The following is a 21,874-nucleotide window of genomic DNA, read 5'->3' as shown; positions in this document are numbered from 1 at the left end:
GATCTTGTTTCATAGAATTCAGAACAGTTGAGTTTGTATTGTTCTGATTTTTCTACGATTTTATATCAATTTTACAAGTTCACTGTTTAATGCGCCTTGAGCGCCAGGATCTAAATGTAATTTTTTTTTACATTTAGGTCACGTCGCCCACTGGATGGGCGACAGGGTGACTGTCGCCCATTAGTGGGATGACAGGCACCAATTTTTGAAAATTTCCCTATTCGACATATATTTTTGAAATTTTTTTTTTTAAATATAAAAATGAAAAAGACGCCGTGGAGGCCGGGTCCATGGAGAGCGGCCCGCTGCCTCTCGCAGGCCACGGGCCTCGCCGCCGCCGCGCGCGACGGCCCGCTCCCGCGCCTAGCCGTGCCCGTGGCCGACTGCCTGGCGCGCCGCCTGATCCACCCCATGGTCCCGGCCGTCGCCGACGCGCTCATCGACCCCTCCGACCACCTCGACCGTCGCTGCCTCAGGGCCGCCCGCCGCAGCTTCTTCGAGCTCAGCCCCTTCCCCAAGGCGGCCGTCGCCGTCGGCAACCGAGTCATCCTCGAGGCCATGGAGAACGAAAAGGTTCCGGCTTGTGTGCTAGCTAGTAGCTCGCCGAAACATATAGCTAGTAAAAATAACATTGTGCTAAATCCTAGAAAAATTGGAATTACTGGCAATTTGAAGCAGTGATGCCATCGGATTTACAGCAAAAAATAACACTAACAAAATATTTTCCACCTTCAACATGAGCAGAACGTCCACGTCATCGACTTCGCCAGGCCCGCCGCGCAGCCATGCCAGTGGGTCCGACTCTTGCGCGACTTCCACAGCCGGCCGGAGGGCGCGCCGCACCTGCGCCTCACCATCGTCCACGACGACGGGGAGTTCCTCGCCAAGGTATCAGAGTCGCTGGCCGACGAAGCTGACAAACTCGACGTGCCATTCCAGGCCCACTGCGTCGCCGGCCAGATCGAGACGCTGGATCCCAACGACCTGCACGGCGTCCTCGGCCTGAAGTCCGGCGAGGCGCGCGCGATCGTCTGCACGACGCGGCTGCATCGCCTCCTCGCCGCCGCCGATGACGCCGCGAGTAGTAGCCTCAGCGCCGCCGGGCACCATTCGAACCAGACGGCGAGCATCGCGCGGCTGCAGCAGATGGCGTCCGGCTCGTGCCCGCCGAGCATCCGCGGCGCCGCGTGCGAGGACGACGGCGACGACGACGACCCTTACCGCAGCCCCGCCACGCCGCTGGGCTTCGTCTCGCCGCCGTTAACCACCCCTCCGTTCCAGATGCCGGCGGCGCTGGTGGGGTTCCTGTCTGCGGCGCAGGCGGCGTCGCCCAAGATCGTGGTGCTCGCGGAGCAGGAGGCCGGGCACAACGGCGCCTCCTTCCGGAAGCGCGTCGCCGAGGCGCTGAGCTACTACGCCGCGGCCTACGACAGCCTGGACGCGGCGGCGGCGGCGTACCGGAGGCCCGCCGCCGAGCGGGCGGAGGTGGAGCGCGCGGTGCTGGGCGAGGAGGTCAGGGACGTGCTCCTGCGGGAGGGCGCCCGCCGCCGCGAGCGGCACGACCGGCTGCACCAGTGGGCTCGGCGCATGGAGGTCGCCGGGTTCCGCGGCGTGCCCCTGAGCTACGCCGCGTTGAGGCAGGGGGTCGACACGCTGAGGAGGTGCGGCGTGGGAGGCTGCGAGAGCAGAGAGCACGAGGGATGCCTGCTCCTGTGCTGGAGGTCGTGGCCTCTCTACTCGGTCTCGGCATGGCGGCCGGACAGAGGCTCGGCTTATGGAGTCGGCAGCGGTTATCTGTCACCGTCCGCTCCTCCTGATCATTGCTTTGACGAGGAGTTGATGTGCTGATGATGGCGGCGGTTCAATCGAGGGAGAGGGAGGGTACATACCTTGTTACACTGACTGGCATGCATGAGCTGATTGCAAGACAGAGTGAGTCGAGAGATTTGTAGTGGGTGAGTGAATGATTCTAGATGAAGATCGACTGGTTGTAGCTTTGCAGGACCATGATTGATGCTGGATGCATCTTGCACCAGACGAACCAATGTGATTTTTTTCCTGTACATCTTTTATTTATGGGCCATAGCTAGGGCGTAACTAATGGCCCACATAGCCTACTTGCCGTCTTCTGGTTCACAGGCCGTAGCCCAAACCCATCTTCGGTTGAGCCCACCAGTACCCTTCGTCGTCAGAGTGCGGTCGCCACAAGGTGGCGCGGCGGGCGGCGGCGCGCCGCCGACCGATGATAGGTAATCTCCGCCGGGAAGCAAATATAGACCGAGGGGCCAGGTACCCGAGCCCTCAGCGGCCTCGATCTCCCTCGCGTGGCCATCATCCCGGCAGCAACGGCGCCCCAGCGCATGCGCGGCCGCCTCCCGGCTGGTTGTGGTAAATGATCCTTTCCCCTCATTGATGGTTTCACTTTTAAGGTTGCGTCTGAGCTTGTAGGTTGAAACTTGAAATGATGCGAAGCTGCTGTGGATTACCAAACTAGTTGCAGGTTCTTCACCCAGCTTCTGATCCAATGGTTCTCCATCATCTATCACATTCTGGGCAGTTCATGCCTCCATTTTGCTATTCATGAATCAGGACCAACGATCCTGTATCTAATTAGCCATTCTGAAAATTTTCAAGCCCCACCACAGCAGTATGTTAACGGTTGCTTGTCTTAATTATGCTAGCCACTTGGCTAAATTTCAATGACTAGTGCATATACTCTCTTATCATGAGAAAAGATACTGCATCCAGCCATGTTTGCCCATGTTTCATATCAGTGTCTTCCTTGCCAATTTTCCTTGTCCACGCAACAGGATGTTTGGGTGGCAGGCCTGTCACACATATCTCCAAGGACGACTAGTTGCTTTACTGACTCAGATTGTTGGTGAGGGCATTTTTCAAAAGATGATGACAATATGCATTGCCAATATATATTTTGCCATTGTAAGTAGAAGCCACATATCTTCTGGAAATACCACATTTTTTAACCCATGGTGCAGGTGATTTCTGCACATCATGAATAATATATGTTTTGAGGAAGTTTCACAATATGCTCTTCAAGAATAACTAGGTTGTGCGTAAAGTTTGTTGGTTGCTACCTGGTGCCTGGTGGATATGGAAAAAAACAAGGGGCCAAATCCAAAGGGAACAAACTGAACATTCCCATAGTATTCGTTTTCAATGCGGACCACTCAACATGTCAAACTTTGTGTTTACCATGAATGCTTCCAAATGTCCTTGTGTTGTCCTATATAGAACAAAACCCCCTTATCAGCTAATTCATGTTATGGACACACTATAAATGTGGCAGTAGCAACAAATAGAGAAGTTGCTCGAGCTAAGACCACCTGAACTAAATTACTACTTGAACATACCAAGAGTGATGTACAGGCCACTTATGCAGGATCAGGGCACGGCGGATCACTTGGCGCAGCTTGGCCCGGTCCTGTATGCGTGTGCCGCTCATGTAACCGAGGGATCATTTGAGAAGACTGACATTGGTCTTAGTCAGATTAAAAGGCTCACCTCCATAGTTGATGGGCCGTTGCAGCATCTGTCCCTGACTATTGCTGACAGCCTAGCCCGTCGTCTTCTCTGCCCTATCCAGGGCTTTGCTGGTGCCCTCATTCATCCATCTGACTACTTCGAGCTGTCAGTCATTCGGACTGCTCGCTGCAACCTCGTCAACCTCAGCCCCTTCAACAGCACTGGCTTTGTCACCATTAACCGGGCCATCCTTGAATCAATGGAGGTTGAAAAGGTCACGATATAATATACAAGTTTTCATGCTATTTCCATTGCAGTGGCTTACGTATCTAGTTTGTGCTCAAGACATGTAGGTTTTCCAGAATTTCATTTCATGTCTAATTTTCCTTTCGTAAAAAGCCGAAAGGAAATTGGTTAGTGTTCTGGTTTTGTGTCAACATTGCTGCTTACTTGCTTTCTGACGATGTTGGTACAGTATCAAAACATTTACAGTTTTCTTTGAGCAATACTTAATTGCGTTGTAAATTTATTCGAGTCCCAATTGCGGCTTAGGTTACTGGCAACCCAAATTTCAGGTTCAGCGCAGTATAAGTTCTTTAATGCAGCTTGAGACATTATCAAAGTCAAAGCCTATTTAGATACCAGATTTCCAGTAATCTTAAATTTTAGATAAAATAAGTTTGAAACACTGGGAGGTTCGAACCTCTATGGCAGACCTGTACAGTATAATTGTTGCCCAGGCTAGCAGTTAATGATTACAAAGTTTTATCTAGATGTACGCATGCTTGTGATCTTCTGATGCCAATAGTAACTGCAGGTTGTCCGCATTATCGACCTGTCCTGCTCAACCGCCCACCCATGGCAGTGAGCTCCTTCATGACTTCCATGGGCGACAAGGTGGGCCACCTGAAGTACGCCTCACCGTTGTTCATGATGACAATGATTACCTGGCCAACATGCGGACACTGCTATCTAACGAAGCTGATAAGCTCAATATTCCATTCCAGTTTAGTTCTGTGATCGGCAGACTAGAGACCTTGGACTTCAGTAATCTTCGCAATACCCTAGATATAAAATATGGTGAGGCAATTGCCATCAGCTGCTCTCTACAGATGCATCGCCTACTCGTGGTTGACGACAAAGTGAGCTGTTCTGGTATTGGTCAGCTCCAGAAAATGGCAAACATTGCGCAACTTAAGCAGATGGCCAGCTCAGTGTACAGTCCAGCTTCCACACTGAACTATCCACAAACACCATCCCCTCAATGTAAGACGCCGAAGTTACTGGCTAGCTTCCTCAATGCCGTCCGTGCGCTCAAACCAAACATCATGTTGGTGATGGAACAAGATGCAAACCACAATGCCTTGCTGTTCTGTGACCGGTTTGTGGAGGCACTTAACTATTATGCTGCCCTTTTTGACTGCCTCCATGCACTAGTTGCAGCCAACCCGCGGAGGGCCGATGAGCGGGCACGAGTAGAAAGAATGATCCTGGGGGAAGAGATCAGGAACATACTTGTGTGTGAAGGAGTTCATCGGCATGAGCGACATGAAAGGCTGAGCCAGTGGGCAATGCACATGGATAGATCTGGGTTTGACCATGTTCCACTCAGCTTCCGTGCCATTTGGGAGGGTAATCAGAAGCTCATGAGCTTCGGATTTAGTGGATGTCAGAGCAAGGTAGAAAGTGATTGCCTTCTGCTGTGCTGGGGTTCCAGGCATCACTACTCTATATCGGCATGGAGGCCACATATAGGCTCAGCTTCTGGGAGCAGAGACCATATGTTAGTGCAGCCACAGCGCCAAATAAAATGACATTCTTTTCTTGCTGGTGATACGCAGGATGTCTGGCAGTTTCTACCATTTTTTAAAGTAGAGACAACATTTGATGTGAAGCATAATTGTGCATGTATAGATGAAAGGATTGTAATGGTTTCACTAAAAAATCATGTCAACGTTCAATGGGAATCCACAGAGACAATTAATTCATTGTACAATATTTTGATTCCTACCAATCATCTCCTTATAGCAGGGATGTTTTAATGTGAAATGTGTTGTTTATGGTGAAATTCTGTTGTCCTAATCTTTTGGCTCTCGAGCTGAACATAAAATAAAGAGTAAGATTTATTTTGAAGGTTGCCAAATTAAATGTCATTGACATTATGCTGATAAGTTCCTGTAATTGGCGGGGGACACTGCAGGGCGCGCGTTCGCCGCCAGCGAACGAACTCCCCTGTATTGTTCTTCTTCCTAGCTTCTTCTTTCTAGCTTCTTCTTCTTCCACCACCTCGCCGGAGCTCGCCCCCGCCGCTGGCGCCGCCCTGCCCGTCTCCGGCGAGCCGCCGGATCCGCCGCCGCCGTCTCGACCTCCACCACCCTAACTCGTCGTCGGAGCTCGCCCCCGCCGCCCTACCCGTCTCTGGCGGCTCACTCCGCCGGATCCGCCGCCGCCGTCTCTGACCTCCCCCATCGCCGCTAGAGTCTCGTCGCCGCAGACCCCCCCCCCGACCCTGTCCAACCACCGCCCCCCACCGCCCGGCCGGCGGCGCCCCCGCCGCCGCGCCCACCACCTCCGCCGGGCCGGCCGGCCGCCCCCGGCCTCCCTCTGTAGCCGGGGAACTCCGGTGACCCCAGCAACCCCAAAACAAGAAGGCCGGCGGCGACCTCGCCGCCGCCCGCCCGTCCACCTACCATCGGGATGTTCGCCGCTACCGGTAGCGGCGCGCGCTCTATAACAAATTCGTCCTCCTCGTTTGTCTCCCCATACCATAAACTTTCTACAATGCATAAGGAATTAGCATTCTAGGTCGAAAACAAGGGCATGCGGTCAAAAATCCATCGAGTACTCCAAGAAGAGCCCACCTTGCAATCACCTACCGTTTGTAAATCTGACAAAACTAAAGTGTGTACTTCTTGTCCTCTGGGAAAATGCAGTTTGTACATGAACGCAAATTTTGGAGCCATGTTAGAACCATTTGAACCTCACTGGTTGGTCATGGAAAACAAATATGCAGCTTGAGTTTTCTGTCAACCTTTTGTGTCTCTATGCAATCTTGTTTTCTGCATACACTTTCAATAACCTAGACCAGAGGAATTGATCACAAAATTGTCTGGTAGCTCCTGATCCAAAGTGCTGTTGATATGTTCCAAGAGAATAATTCCAACCTGCCTAGTTATTCCACCGAGATGCAGACGACATCACTTAGCCATTGCCGCATATGCATCCATTTCTGCCTTGTCCCTTTTGGCATCCCATGACAATGTTAACACCAGGCACCTAGGAACGTATGAACTCGAGCCCTTGCAGGCTTGCAACATTTGTCGCCTCGCCAAGAACACAACAAGATCCAACAATGGAGTCGTCGTTGATCGCCTCCATTACCGCTATATCCAGTACTGAAATCCATTGGCCATAGCTGCGTCCAAAACTGGGAGTTCGGTGAGGATTTTGCTCTGAAGTCTGAACATGGACATATTCCCGGAGGACATGGTATCGTCGGCGACATCGTCGCCGGCGTCGTCCCTGCACTCGCCGTCGCCGCACGGGTACGGCTCCTGGGTGCAGGAGCTGAGCCATGACCAGCAGGGCGTGCGGCTCATCGGCCTGCTGTACCAGTGCGCCGGCGAGGTGGCCGCCGGCGCCTTCGACCGCGCCAACCACTGCCTGGAGCAGATCACGCAGGTGGCCTCCCTGGACGCGCCCCACACGCTGCAGCGCCTCGCCGCCGTCTTCGCGGACGCGCTGGCGCGGAAGCTGCTCAACCTCGTGCCGGGCCTCTCGCGCGCGCTGCTGTCCACGTCCAACTCCGCCGAGGCGCACCTGATCCCGGCGGCGCGGCGCCACCTGTTCGACATGCTCCCGTTCATGAAGCTGGCGTACCTGACCACCAACCACGCCATCCTGGAGGCCATGGAAGGGGAGAAGTTCGTGCACGTCGTCGACCTCTCCGGCCCGGCCTCCAACCCGGTGCAGTGGATCGCGCTCTTCCACGCCTTCCGCGCCCGCCGCGGGGGCCCGCCGCACCTGCGGATCACCGCCGTGCACGACGACAAGGAATTCCTGGCCAACATGGCCGGCGCGCTTGCCAAGGACGCCGAGGCGCTCGACATCCCGTTCCAGTTCAGCGCCGTGGAGGCGAGGCTCGACGACCTGGACCCGGACGCGCTCCGGCAGCTCCTCCGCGTCAGGTCCGGCGAGGCGCTCGCCATCAGCGTGGTGGCGCAGCTGCACCGGCTCCTGGCTGCCGACGACGCGGGCAGGAGGCACGTCCCGGGCAGCAGCTGCCTAACCCCGGTCCAGATCATCGCGCGGTCCAGCCCGAGCAGCTTCGGCGAGCTACTGGAGCGGGAGCTGAACACGCGGCTGCAGCTGAGCCCCGACGCGTCGTCCGTGGTCTCGTCGCTGTCGCCGCAGTCCCCGGTGCTGCAGGCGGCGGCACAGCAGCAGCAACGGCCGGCGGCGGCGAAGCTGGGGAGCTTCCTGCAGGCGGTGCGGGCGCTGTCCCCGAAGATCATGGTGGTGGCGGAGCCCGAGGCGAACCACAACGCGGCGGCGTTCCTGGAGCGGTTCGAGGAGGCGCTCAACTACTACGCATCGCTCTTCGACTGCCTGGAGCGCGCGTCGGCGGCGCACCGGTGCGCGGCGGAGCGGGCGCGGGTGGAGCGGCTGGTGCTGGGGGAGGAGGTCCGGGGGGTGGTGGCGCGGGAGGGCGCGGAGCGGAAGGAGCGGCACGAGCGGCTGGCGCAGTGGGCGCGGCGGATGGAGGCCGCCGGGATGGAGCGGGTGGGGATGAGCTACGGCGGCATGATGGAGGCGCGGAAGCTGCTGCGGAGCCTCGGGTGGGGCGGGTCCTACGAGGTGGTCCACGACGCCCGCGGCGAGGCCTTCTTCTTCTGCTGGCACCGGAGGCCGCTCTACTCCGTCTCCGCCTGGAGGCCCGCCACCGGCCGGCAAAGCGGCGGCCGGCTCGGCGGCAGCTCGTAGGCCACCCATGCCCGCCATGGTGGCGGCTTTGCTGCAGCAGCAGCATGCACGATTATATTGCACGTGTGTACAGCATCCCTCGTGCCGTGTCTGCGTGCGCTCTGGAGTCTGATTACGGTGTGGTCGAATGGATTAGCTGTTGCTTGCTTAGTGTGTTTGGGCTGGAGATATAAAATTGAGCTTGTCAACGGCTGATTTGAAGAGTGTCGTTGTAGAAAGAAATCGATCACCCACGAACATAGCGATACAATGATACATCATCCAAAAGATTGCTGCACCTGCATGTGTACATTGTCTGATGCCTCTGATGGTGAATGCAAAGCCGTGCAGCCTGCAGCTTGATGCAACGCAAAGAAAGTGACATGATCTCGGCCATTCAGTGAAGTTGCTAGTGTGGACACTGAAACTCTGTCTCAAAGTCGCGGCAATTTCCTTGCACTGCATATGGTGCTGCAGAGAGACTTGCAGTTTCCCAACTACTCGTACCAGTCATTACCTGATTGCAGGTCATCGGCGTGCAGTCATGAGCCATACATGACATGTGGATCTAAAGTTCAAGTTCTAGGTCTTGATGGTTAGAGGGTTATTTGGATTCAAGTGCTAATACCTAAAAATGCAAAACTTTAGCATTAGTTTATCTAAACAGGAGCGCTAATGGGGTGGGTTAAACTTTAACTAATGTTAAAACTTTAGTAAAAATATGAATGTTAATATGTGCTAAAATTTAGCACTCAACTTTATTTCCTTCCAAACAGACTCTATATCACCCGCCTAGACAGGGGCGGATGTAGCGTGGGGGCTGGGGGTGCGCCAGCCCCCCCTACGTGCTTGCACATCAAGAAAAATAGGGGAGGAATGAGGGGAAAAAGAAGAGAAGAAAGAAGGAGGGGGGGGCTGGAGGAGGAAGAAGGATGTCAGCCCCCTCTGTCCATGAATCCTGGATCCGCCACTGCGCCTAGACATCTCGTGCAGGAGGAAAAGCGGAGGCACGAGAGTGTTAGCAGCAAGGGGGGTCGAGATGGAAGAACAGGGAGATCGAGGAGAAGCAGTTGGGGTTGCAGATGACAGCTTGAACGAGTTGTTCAGCGTTTTGCGAATACAGAGATGATCCGATCACACACGCGTCCTCTCCTTAAATCACTCTCAGTCTCGCGGCCAACACGGCTCACGCTCGTTACATGGACTACTTCCAGTCCGGCCCATACACTTGGGTGTTGGGCTTCCTTGCTCTTGCGCCGCGCCTCGGCCCAGCTGTTCGCTGCTCGTTTCCCGCCAATGCTGTCGCGGCTGATCGCTGGTCTCCCGCCATATCTTCAGTAGAGGCCCTTACAGGGAGGAGATATGGCAGCGAGTGCCACCGGCCGAGGACACGGATCGCACGGCAGGGGATCATCAGCAACGGCGACAAGGTTTTCGACGGTCTCATTTTCTTCTTTCCGTTTCCAAGATCGCACTTTGTGGCTCGAATGGTGCGGCGCTTTGCGGCTTGGATGGTGTAGCGGGTGCTGCTAGACTTAGCGCTGAACCAGGCGCCCATATGAAATCTGTAGAGTTATTTTTATAAATAATCAGATCGCGATTAATAGTCACGATCCAATCTTAAGGGTTATATGAAAAGTATTAGAAGGTAAATTGAAAATATTTAGATCACAATAAATAGTAGTGATCGGACCCGTGGTTCCGTGGTTGTAAAATTTTTGTAAACTTCTTCTTCTTAACATTCCTGAAAAAAATTTAAAGCACTTCCACTTTCTGAACAATAACTCAAGGACCAAGAATCTCTTGCTACAAGATGCAGTGGATCAATGGAGCACATAAATATTTTTTTCCTGTTAAGTTGCAGCAACACTTCCTCACCCCTCGTTGTCGTCTGTGACAGGAATTCAAGCACAGACGAACAGGGGCAGCGTGCGGGAGGAGGCGACGTCCTCGAAGAGAACCTGCGTGAACTCACCGGCGGCATGGTCCACCGTCCACAATGTTTCAGACTTCCAGTAGCTGACCACCTCCCGCGGAATGCAGAGTTTCGGACATACCCCTTCATACTCGAAATGGAAGTCATTTTGGATAGTGACACAGTCTTCAAAGTTTAACTTTAACTTTTTATTTTCATAAAAATATTTATCGCAAAGTGATGTATTTATATTTTTATGAGTATTTTTTCAAGATAAATCTATTTATATGGTTTTTGTATTTTGAAACTCAACGACTTAAAATTTATTCATGATTTATATTTCCAATGTTTGACTCAAACCTTATCTAAAATGACTTTTTTTCGAGTATGGAGAGAGTATGTGCAGGCTCATCACAAGTTTAGAATAAGAAAGAGAGCAGAGTGACTGACCACAAAATTTAGTTATCAGTGGTGGCTTATATATACTCTCAATGATATAACAACCCATGAATTCCTCATATTTTTGTATTCCTTTGATTATCAGTGGTGGCGTGGCGCTACGTAGTGTTATGGAGGATCAAACACTCAATTCATCAAGCTAAAGAAATTATTGAAGTATGTTTGGAGTTTTAGTCTTATATGACCGGAAAATTCATTCGTGGTCATCATTGGAATGAAACGAACAAAACTCTCTTGTTGCTTTGTTGGATTCACCTCACACGACGGAGGATACAACAACTTGTATTGACATCCAAGAACACAACTGCACGGAGGATGATACGCAACGGAAACACAGATCAACCACCCCGACATATCAAACCCCTTGCGTCATCATGCGCGCGAACTCATTGAAGCACACGAAGCCGTCGCCGTCGACGTCCACGCCACCGATCATGCGTCTGCAATCCTCGACGGAGCACCGGTCGTCGCCGAGCGAGGCGAGCACGGCGAGGAGCTCCTCGGCCGAGATCCTGCCGTCCCCGTCGGCGTCGAACACCACGAACGTGTCCCTGAGCTCGCCCTCGTCCGCCGCCGCCGCCTGGGCCTCGGCCGCGATCTCCTCCAGCAGGACCCCGGACCCCGCCGCCTCGGCGAGCATCTCCGCCAGCTCCTCCTCGCTCGAGACCACCCTCCTCAGGGCGGTCTCCAGGTCCTCCCTCGTCAGGGGCGCCGCCGGGCTCCTCTTGGTCCCCGACGCGGACGCCGGCGGCGGCGGCAGGACGGTGCGCGGCGTCGTGACGGACGCGCACTCGTCGGAGGACGACGTGGTGGAGCCGAAGGAGCCGCTCTTGCCGTCCTCCTTTGACCTCGTCCTCTTCGTCACCTTCTTGAAAGAGGAGGAACCGAAGAACGGCACGCTAAGCTTCATGGCGCGCGATGGTACGTGTGACCTTGTAGGCGAGAGATGGAATTGACGAGAGGAGGATTGGAGGTAGGGGGAAGCAGGCAGGAAGGTGAGAGGGGTGGAGAAGACGATGCTCGCGTTTATAGCAGGGAGGACGACTCGGGACAAGGAAGACGATCGACCGAGTGAGCTTCCAGGAAGCTTCGTTCGCGCCCGGCGCGGGAAAAAAACGGCCGGTTCGCACGGGACCTACCTCTGCGGCGTGCGATGGCGATGCGATTCTTTCGCCTCCGTTTTATTTGAAGGTTTCTTCCCTCTCTCGTTTAGCAAGGTATACTACGGCGGATGCGATGGATGCGTTTGCATGAGACGAAAGAGAACTCATCATGAGGGTTTTAACTGAAAATCTCGACGTCTCCGTCGTCGAAAAACAACTTGACACCAAGCATAATTACGGAAATGGCCAGATCGAAACATGAAACAAGACAACAAATAAATAAACTGATATATCTATGGCAACGTATCTAGTGCAAACCAAGGACCTCGTGTAAACCCGTGCAAACCTACTAAACAAAGTTTCAAAAAATTCTAAAAAAAATCATGAATGTGCTTCTCAGCTTACCTCATCTATATATAAAATTTCATGGTCAAATTCGTCTTACTCTAGAAGTTAAAAAAAAAGACAAATTTTCTGACAACAATAATGGTTCAAATGCATCTTAAATTTGTCTTTTTTGTAACTTCTAGAGTAAGACGAATTTGACCATGAAATTTTATATATAGATGATGTAATCTGAGAAGCACATTCATGATTTTTTTCAGAATTTTTTGAAACTTTATTTAGTAGGTTTGCATGGGTTTGCACTAGATATGTTCCCTATATCTATGCATTGAAATGATTTCTTCTTTCTTCTTTCTTTTTTTGACGGGCATACGTCCACATACACAGTCACCGGTCACCAGTGGCAATCTAGGATTTTCATGTTAGGGTGGTTCAATAAAATATTTTTTTTGAATATTTTAGTGAATAAGTCAATCTAACTTTATAAAAAAATGTAATTTCTAACTTTTCATATTTTTAGTTCAATTATCAATTGCTACGTACAAGAAAATAATTAGCAGTTATTTTTCTGCTAGTAATAAATAAGATCAAATATGAAAAAAATGAGAGGGTGAAAAGTTTATTGGGCCGAATCTTAGAGCCCACCCATGCCAGCCACCACCGACTGTAAAATAGGCACCAAATAAGAAAACATATTATTTTCACTTTGCATCAACTTGTGCTGGTTAAAATATATTGTCCGTTCTAAATAGAATACAACTCTCACTTCCTAAGAAGTAAAAAAAAACTCAAATTTGATCATATAAAAATTACAATCATTTATGTTTCCTAATAGATTTAGTATGAAAATATGTTACATAGTTAATCTAATAATAAGAATATCTATTTGTAACATAAATATTGATTCCATTTTGTATAAATTTCATCAAAATCTAAATTGTTTACGAGAGCTATATTTGGTCAACTACTGCGAGCCGATAGATATCGAAACCGACCTACGCGATCCAACAGTCCGTCGTAACACGGGTGCAGAGCTTATTTATTTATTTTTTTGAAAGAAACACGGGTGCAGAGCTTAGAACTTGCAGTTGAGTGACAGGGACGTCTTCAGGTCGGCAGCACAGCAGATACTTGTTGAACCGGAAAATATAATTTCAGTGTCATCAATAATTGCACTATGGACAGGTTAAGTATCGGTGTCGTGTACGGTAGTACAGTATATCATACTATACACAACACAACACACCTCATGAAAATGCGGGGCTACCTGCGAAGCATCATCGGATTTGGTTGATGATGGTCGAAGCTGCCAGGAAACTTCCGCTTGCGTTTCGTTAAGTGTCAGGAAACTATAGCACTGTGAGAGGTACAGACAGCAGCGTGATCTGACTGACCTTGGTGAGCGTGAGTTGGTTTGGAAACTCATCAGGAATTTCGGCTGCGTTACGGCTGCACTGCCTCCTTGAAAACCGCAAAAGCCAGCAGCACCCACAGACAGTACTAACCTTAAGCAGTTAGTTGTTGAGCTGTAAAGTAAATGTTCGTGCTTGCCAATGCCATAGTTCGATTCAGGAGAGTTCGCTTGATGTTTGCAAGGATCAAAGGTAAGCAATGCATCTATTTCCTCTTGGAGTATGGTAAACACTAGTACACTACGGGTGTCTGCCTAGTATAAACTCCACTCGTGTAGCATTCCGGAAGCTGTGCATGGCCGTAGCATTATTTGTGCAGAGATATATGCTTTGCTTGTACTTTTGCGTGAATATTTATTTGATTGTGCCTAGGCTCATCGTGTTGCGACTTTTTTTTTAAAAAAAATGCCCTTGTTGCGTATAGAGAGAAATGGCAAAGTTTTATCCATAAAAAAGGCAAACAGAAAAGAGGAAGAAAAAAGAGACGAATCAAACGTACTAGGGCCAGCCACCAACTCTACTCAATACCATCAAATCGAAATTGCAACTTTTGTGCTATTCTGCACACGGTTCGAGCGACACCACTCTACCGCAGCAGCTCCATGCCCAGGAGCTCCCAGCTGACCTGCTACCATGACGACGCCTATCGCTGACGGATATGGCAAAACAAAATTTCTTCAGCCATACAACACACACGAAGCGATATATCCTGCGGCACCTGTTCGCATACCCTCAGCGATAACACCCACCTCTTTCAAATATACGATGAAATCATGCACTCGCTGAGTTGCAGAGCACATCATCAGTATCGTATCATACACAGAACATTACTACAAAATCACAACTCAGACATCAATAAAAATCAAACAGTCTATAATCTACACGAACATCCATCACAAGGGGTATTTCAACACATTGCAAGCAATTCAGCCGCAGGGCGTGAGCTTCTTGTTGCCAGCACCACGAGGGTTGTCATCCTTCCAGTCGTCCCAAGCTCTTGCTTTTGCCTCCTCGGCATCCTCATCTTCTTGGGCTGAGTTAGTGCCATCCTTGTGCCATTCCGAGTTTGCTTCTTTGATCATGTTTGCGGTCCTTTCTTGCCATTTCTCCATCATTTTCATTTCGCGTAAACCGGCTTCTTCTATGCTCATTGTTGGCAGCCTATATATGATACAAGCAATAGGATGGGTACTCAGGTTAGCATCAACTCCAACAATGCTCCATGAAACATCAAAGTTCCTGGATAATACAGGACAAAACAAGACTCCAGAGGTGTACACTCAAATTTCTGTATGATACTGTAACTTAGGAGTGTTTTCCCCTAGGAATTGTGGTAAATAAGCATGTTCACCAAAAACAAGCATGTGCAGTATAGAAAACACAAACATTGCAGTGTTTCAGGTGTAAACACTTTTTAAGACATACCTGTAACCAGGCTGGAAAACTTTTGCTGCCGTTCTTTCCCTTTCAGTGGTTAGTCCTCCACCAACAAGACTTGCAGGTCCAAATATCAGGGGTTGGTGTTTGTGCTCATGAGCTTGTGAAACACTTGCTCTACCTTCAAGGACATCTTGAGCAAATGTTGCGCAAGTGATTGGATCAGCTGGTTTGGAATATGGTGCACGGTTTGCAGCATTCTGGTGCCATGCTTCAGCTTTTTGTGTACGCTCATCAAGCATTTCACGAGCAAATGCATTCCCATCCTACAGAAATATTACAGGCAAAATTTCTGTTTAATCAAAGCAATTGCTTTTAGGGGTAGAAAATCTACTGGATTATATGTTGAGAAAGGATCACTTTTAGATATTTTAATAGCCATGGTTTCTTCATAAATATGCACAAACTAGTCAACAACCAGATTCACACCATATGAAATATTTTTTTTTATAAATTCCCATCTAAAAAAGAACTAATCGGATGGAATGTTTCCAGTGTCCTGTAGCAGTTCACCAATCATAAGAAAAGAAGCTATATGAAGAGATGCCCAATCAGAAGACATCACATCTTCGATTAATATTTGGCAGATGCTATGTTGAGAACCCAGCTACTGTAATTCCTATTCCAACATTTTTTTTCTCAAGGCTGCATACAAGTTGAAATTTCCTCATTATATGATTGACAGTATGGGTGGGCACAATACCCGAAACCCGAACCCGAAAAACCCGAGCCCGAACCCGAAAAACCCGAACCCTAATTCGGGTTCTAACCCACGGTACCCGAAATTATTACGGGTAATTCGGGTATTGGGCCACGGTACCCGAAGTACCCGAAAAATAACCCAGCCCAAATATATTTATTCATTGCAGCCCAGCCCACTAAACCTCTTAACCCTAACCCTACGCAGCCGCCCAGCCCCCGCACCCCCGCGCCTCTTCACGCACCCGCCGTCCTCTCGCGCCGCCTCACCCCAAACACCCAGCCTTAAACACCACCCTGTAGGCCGGAGCCGCCGCCCCTTGACGGCGCATCTCGTCGCGGACGCCAAAGCCAACGCCCACCGCCCACCAAAAGCGCCGCAGCAACAGTGCGCGTCGGCCGACGGCGTCGCCTCAGTCCCGACCTCCTCGTCAAGCTGCAGGCCTGCAGCGGCTGGTCTTCCATGTCGGCATCCAGCGGCGCTCGCGAGGGGGCGCAGGCTTGCTGTGTGCAGGCGTGCAGCAGTGCGGGCAAGGAGCTTTTCCGGCCACTGACTAGGAAGCCGGAAAGGCACCAACGACGGAGGAACACTACACAGGCTGAGACGAGTTTTTTCTTTACTAGCACTAGATACACTTGATAAATGCAGTGACAAAGAGTTTGTTTTTTCATTCGATAGCGCTTTCTTCCTTTTCTCCCTCCAGATTTCTCCTGGCCATTGTTCAGCTGCTAGATTAGAACAGCAAGTAGAAAATCGGGTAGTACGGGTAACCCGAACCCGAACCCGAAATTATCGGGTACCCGAAATGTCGGGTTTTGTTTATTTTAAACAAATTTCGGATTTCAGTTTTCAAAACCCGAAATTTAAAAAACCCGAAAAACCCGACCCGAAATTTTCGGGTAACCCGAACGCCCAGGCCTACTTGACAGTATATCCCATCCAAATTGTACAAAGCCGAAACTATATGCATTTATCATATTTATGTGAGGCATCATAGCCTCATAATCCCACATTCTCAGAAGAAAAAAGTTTCCTAAATATGATCAGCCTCTAAGATTCCACTGACAAGAAATTGCCAAATCACTATCATTAGCATTACCTTTTCCTGTCTTTCCTTTACATCTAGAAGCATTTCTTCTTCCTTCTTTAGCATGTCGAGAAGATCAAAGGCCTACATAAGGAATAACAACAGATCTATTAGTGCTTAAATATGATGAAATACAAGTACTGCAATTTTAGAAACAGAAACCCTCTAAAATCAGCTTATGTAACATTACTTGCCGAAGAAAACTAACCTTGCAGAGAGCCAGTGAGATAGTAGCTAACCAAGCCTGCAACATGGTAAAAGTAAATCAGAACCAGAGCACATGTTCCAATTAATTATAAAAATGAACTGCAAGGTAATAGTATAAGCTTTGGAAGCACACATTGTTAAGATATGAAAACACTATGTAGATTCTGAAAGATTTATTTAGTTATGCCAATTTAAGTAGCATAGAAAGAACAAGGATTAAAAATTTGAAGACCTTGCCGTGAAGATTTGTTTCTATGTGATAATGTCACTGGCAGGAATTATTGTTCGCGTCGTGAACAGTAATAGGGTTCAGATATTAGGAAAAAATAGATTAGATTGGTTTGTTATTTCCTTGAATTTAGAGATTGGTTTCTTAAGGGTTAAGTCAAGGTTTCTTAAGGGTTAAGTCAGCCCATCTATATAAGGATGGGATTGTATCTCTTTTAATCAAGCAATGAGAATATCAGTTATCCTCTATCTAGGGTTAAGTCCTGTCTCTTGAGGCGCGGCACCGCCTCCACGGCGTCGAAGCCGCGCCCTAGAGGTCCAGGGCCATCCCGATCTAGATCCATAACAAATTGGTATCAGCTAGCTTTGGTTTCGATCATGGATTCTGCTGCTGGTGATCCGTCATCATCGGTGGAAGATTTGTGCGCCAACATGCTGGAAGACTGCACAAAGATCAAAGCCTTGCTCCTGAAGTTGAAGGAGAGCTTGCTGCGTAAAGATGCGGCGGTGCGGCTACAGTCGGCGGCGCGTGGATTCCTCGCACGGCAGCGGGCGCGACTTCTACGCAGGAGCAAGCGAACAGATTGTACATGTCTCCATCCGTCAGAGGTGGCGGCGCCGCTCCTTCAAATCAGCACTCCGGTGGCCATCTGCTGGGAGCCGCTGGCTGTTGTTCCACGCAGGGACAACATCGTCGGAGGACTCGTGCTTGCGGTGCCGCTGGCCATCTGCTCGGAGCAGCAGGATGTCATTCTGCGCAGAAGGGCAATAACGGGTGGAGCCGCTCTGACAACCATCCGCACGGAGCCGCCAGTCATCGTTCTGCACCATGTTGGTAGATTCGTACGTTCTTGGCTCTGGATGGCTGCAGCAAGTTTGCTAGTTTTCCATGGGATACAGGAGAAACAAGCATCACATCCATGTCAGAGCTATCAGGGGACTGTGAAGGGCTGGAACCATGGCCTCCACCAGACCACCACAGCTCGAGGGCGAGCTGTCTTCGAAGGAGGGAGGAGATGTCATGGGCAGGAATTACTGTTCGCGTCGTGAACAGTAATAGGGTTCAGATATTAGGAAAAAATAGATTAGATTGGTTTGTTATTTCCTTGAATTTAGAGATTGCTTTCTTAAGGGTTAAATCAAGGTTTCTTAAGGGTTGTATCTCTTTTAATCAAGCAATGAGAATATCAATTATCCTCTATCTAGGGTTAAGTCCTGTCTCTTGAGGCACGGCACCGCCTCCACGGCGTCGAAGCCGTGCCCTAGAGGTCCAGGGTCATCCCAATCTAGATCCATAACAGATAAATTTTATAGTAGCTATGTGTCAAGTGTCACTTGAGAGAACAAGATTCATCCTCAAGGGTTTGGTATGCACTAAAAAGAGCATCACAGGGTGTGTGATTGACTTCCTGCAGGTAATTAAGAACTAGCTACATGCATCAAATTCATAAAGCTCCCTAGTCCCTACTCCCTACAAGCATCAGACTTACTAAATGAGAATCCCTCATGTCAAGTGGAATAGACTTTCATCTTCTAGAATATCACAAGCTCATGTTAATTTGAAATATTAAAATAAAATCCTTCCTGTCAAGAGGAGCAAAGCTATATTTTCTAGTATATGACAGCTCATTTTAATTGGAAAAAAATAAAGGCAAAATAGTCAAACTCATCCCTAAACTTTGCTCCAAGTTTCAAGTTAGTCCCTGAAGTATCAAATAGGTTGTCCAAGTCCTTTAAGATTCCTTGCTGGGTCAAAATGATCCCTAAGTTGACATGTCATGCCGCATGTTCAATGCACATCAGCAATTCAGCATTAAGTGCTCATGGATTAGTTAGCATATAGGAATTGTCTTTATTACACCTCATTTTCCATTGGACTGTTGTACCTATGCATAAATAAAATTGATAAAATACAATTCGATCTTCATTTGCTGAGACCTTAGATATGAAGGCTAAAACATCACATTATTGTTCATCAAATATTATTTCAGATTGGAAAGAAATATATAATGATAAATATATATAAATAAAAATACAAAATATGAATTATTATGATGCCACTATATTTGCCTGTTCCTTCTCAAGCAGCTCCATAAGATGGTGGGCATCTCAGAATCTAGTGAGTTCACATCAAGTATCATTTCTAATTTCACTAAATAAGAGGTGAATGAGACAATGGCAACATGCTAACTCATCCAAGGATGCCCATACCCCATAGCTGACATGGCATGAACATGTGGTGCACCACATCATCACAGGGACCATTTTGACCCAACAAGAAAACTTCCAAGGATTTGGATGGCTGATTTGACACTTTTAGGGACTAAAGTGATCCTTGGGACAAAGTTGCGGGATGTATTATTTTGCCAAAAGTAAAATAAAATGCCTTCTGAGGAAGAAAGCTATATGCTCTAGTATATCACATTCACCACAGGTCATTTTAAATTAAAATATGCTGAAATATTGAAACCAGAATAAACATATGACTCAACACAGAACACCTTCCGGGTGTAGCATGCTAACCTCTCTTTCTTCCTCCCCATCATCCTCCAAGGCATCTTCCTCCCCAGCTTCAACAGGAGCAGATAAAGCAGAAGCCCTCAATGAGCGCCCACGCCTTTCTTTTCTCTCTTTAATCTCTTGGAGCTTCATTTCTGCATCTTTTTGACGTTTGAACCGGGCAATCTAGGCTCCAGAAATACGGAACAGAGTAAATTATAGGAGATTAACCGAGTCGAAAACATGTCAGAGTAAACAGATTTTGCAGGCTCAATGGAAGGATCCAGTACTTATTTATTTCTATCTGGCTTTTCTATTATAGATTGAAAACTGTTTATGCTAAGAGCAAAAAAAAGTAATTAATCTCACCTTCTGTGCTCTTCTGTTTGCCATAGTATCAGGTTGCTTCTGTCTAGATAATTCAAGCTCATCCTCTGGAATAAGCTCCAGTACTTCACATAGAGCAATGAATTCCTATGGAACATAAAAGAAATGATTCGTACATGAGGAATGGGTGGTGTGCTGGCAAATGAATCAATTTGGCAGGGCGGATTGCTAACCTTCAAATGGTTCTGTGACGCCTTAAGAATTGGGATCCTGTCCTCCTGTGCGATCTTCTCAGTCATTTCCCCTAGGTAGTATGGGACCTAAATTATCAACAAAGATTATCTGAGATATAACCAAAGTAACAATTGAATTTGTGAAACGCTGAAAAAGCTGTAAGTTTCCTAGCATTGTTGCGATCCAAGCTGCACTGATAACTGACTAGCCGTCTAGTGTCATCTATGGCCTGTTTCATGAACTTATTCATATTCACAGAGCAGAGGGAGGGAGGGGAGCATACGAGCAGGTATTTGAGGTTGGCGGTGGAGACGTCTTCCTTGGTCTCGTTGGTGGAGAAGAGGCCGAGCTTGCTGACCATCTCGTCGCAGCGCCGCAGCAGCTCGACCCCCTTCCGGATCCCTTCCTGCCCAGCGCAAAAATCAAAGCACGTAGTAAGCACGACTCGCCCCCCGAGAGCCCAATCTCCTGGCGCTTATGAGAAGGACGACGAGGCGACCCAGAGAGGGGCGGAACCTGGTCGAGTGCGGAGTTGGAGGCGAGGCCGTGGAGCCGGGACGCCCGGTCGAAGAGGGCGGGGAGCGGGAGGTCGGCGTCGTCCTCCGGCTCCGGATGGAGGCGCATCTGAGACCGCATCTTGTTCCCGACCTCCTCCACCTCCACCATTTCGATCGGGAGCAAAACCCTAGAGGCGGGCAGAGTCGTGGGGAGGAAAGGGGAAGCAGAGGAGAGAGCGCTCGCGAGGGGAAGGAGGAGCAGAAGAGAAATTTCTAGAGAGCAGGGAGTTAGAGCATCTCCGAGACTTCCTTTAAATTGAGTTAAGCTAGTTAAAAGTAGCAAAATTATGGTAAAACTGGAATCCAACCGTCTCTCCAAAACCAGGTACTCCCTCCGTCCCAAAAAGACTGTTGTTCTTTGACTCTTAGAAACTGCATTTGACTGCTCGTCTTATTCAATTTTCTTTTACAAATATTATCACTTTTGTTACGACTTATTACATCACTAATGATATTTTAATAATATTTTATTTGTCTTATAATATACATAAAAAATTTGAATAAGACGAGCAGTCAAACGCAGTTTCTAAGAGTCAAAGAACAACGGTCTTTTTGGGACGGAGGGAGTACTTGCTACCCAGTTCGGTACCTACCCCCTTCGCTCGTTTTGTTTCCTGAGCGAGCTCGGCTCGCCACCCTCCCACGGTCCCCGGGCGCCCTCCCGCGCAGCTTTCGGAGCTCGCGGAGAAGGGAGGGAGGGTCGCCGGCGCGGCAGAGCGGAGCTGGAGCTGGTGCACGGCGACGGAGGTAGCATGCGGCGGCGGAGGTGGTGTGCGGCGGCGGCGGAGCGATGTTGAGAAGGCATGCGTGGCGGCAGAGCCAGTGGCGGATCTAGGATTGTAGCACAGGGTATGCCACACAAAAATTTTTCCATATACAATTAAGTATAACCGATAAATAAAAATGGCATCATCCATAT

The 21,874-nt window shown here is 49.2% G+C and overlaps 4 protein-coding genes and 1 pseudogene across 4 annotated transcripts; 3 read left to right on the top strand and 2 right to left on the bottom strand.

Annotated features, from left to right (window-relative positions):
* The first annotated feature begins 261 nt into the window (after positions 1–261).
* Positions 262–1,848, top strand: LOC120666729 (scarecrow-like protein 3). Its single transcript, XM_039946643.1, has 2 exons — positions 262–573; positions 745–1,848. The coding sequence occupies exons 1-2, from the start codon at positions 262–264 to the stop codon at positions 1,846–1,848; spliced, it is 1,416 nt and encodes a 471-aa protein (XP_039802577.1).
* A 551-nt stretch (positions 1,849–2,399) lies between these two features.
* Positions 2,400–5,486, top strand: LOC120663529 (annotated as a pseudogene).
* An 830-nt stretch (positions 5,487–6,316) lies between these two features.
* Positions 6,317–8,720, top strand: LOC120667414 (scarecrow-like protein 3). Its single transcript, XM_039947494.1, has one exon. It carries the CDS (start codon positions 6,949–6,951, stop codon positions 8,464–8,466), a length of 1,518 nt encoding a protein of 505 aa, XP_039803428.1. The 5' UTR covers positions 6,317–6,948; the 3' UTR covers positions 8,467–8,720.
* A 2,239-nt stretch (positions 8,721–10,959) lies between these two features.
* Positions 10,960–11,937, bottom strand: LOC120667318 (probable calcium-binding protein CML36). Its single transcript, XM_039947424.1, has one exon. The coding sequence runs from the start codon at positions 11,727–11,729 to the stop codon at positions 11,175–11,177; it is 555 nt and encodes a 184-aa protein (XP_039803358.1). The 5' UTR covers positions 11,730–11,937; the 3' UTR covers positions 10,960–11,174.
* A 2,469-nt stretch (positions 11,938–14,406) lies between these two features.
* Positions 14,407–21,195, bottom strand: LOC120663528 (PP2A regulatory subunit TAP46-like). Its single transcript, XM_039942375.1, has 9 exons — positions 20,915–21,195; positions 20,682–20,804; positions 20,398–20,484; positions 20,207–20,311; positions 19,862–20,023; positions 17,112–17,147; positions 16,916–16,987; positions 15,105–15,382; positions 14,407–14,840 (listed from the first exon to the last, which is right to left on the bottom strand). Exons 1-9 carry the CDS (start codon positions 21,062–21,064, stop codon positions 14,606–14,608), a joined length of 1,248 nt encoding a protein of 415 aa, XP_039798309.1. The 5' UTR covers positions 21,065–21,195; the 3' UTR covers positions 14,407–14,605.
* Between the last annotated feature and the right edge of the window lie 679 nt (positions 21,196–21,874).

The sequence above is a fragment of the Panicum virgatum genome, chromosome 3N, assembly GCF_016808335.1.
Source record: "Panicum virgatum strain AP13 chromosome 3N, P.virgatum_v5, whole genome shotgun sequence".
NCBI classification, from domain to species: domain Eukaryota; kingdom Viridiplantae; phylum Streptophyta; class Magnoliopsida; order Poales; family Poaceae; genus Panicum; species Panicum virgatum.
Note: the sequence above shows the minus strand (reverse complement) of the source record. Positions and strands in the feature narration are given on the sequence as shown.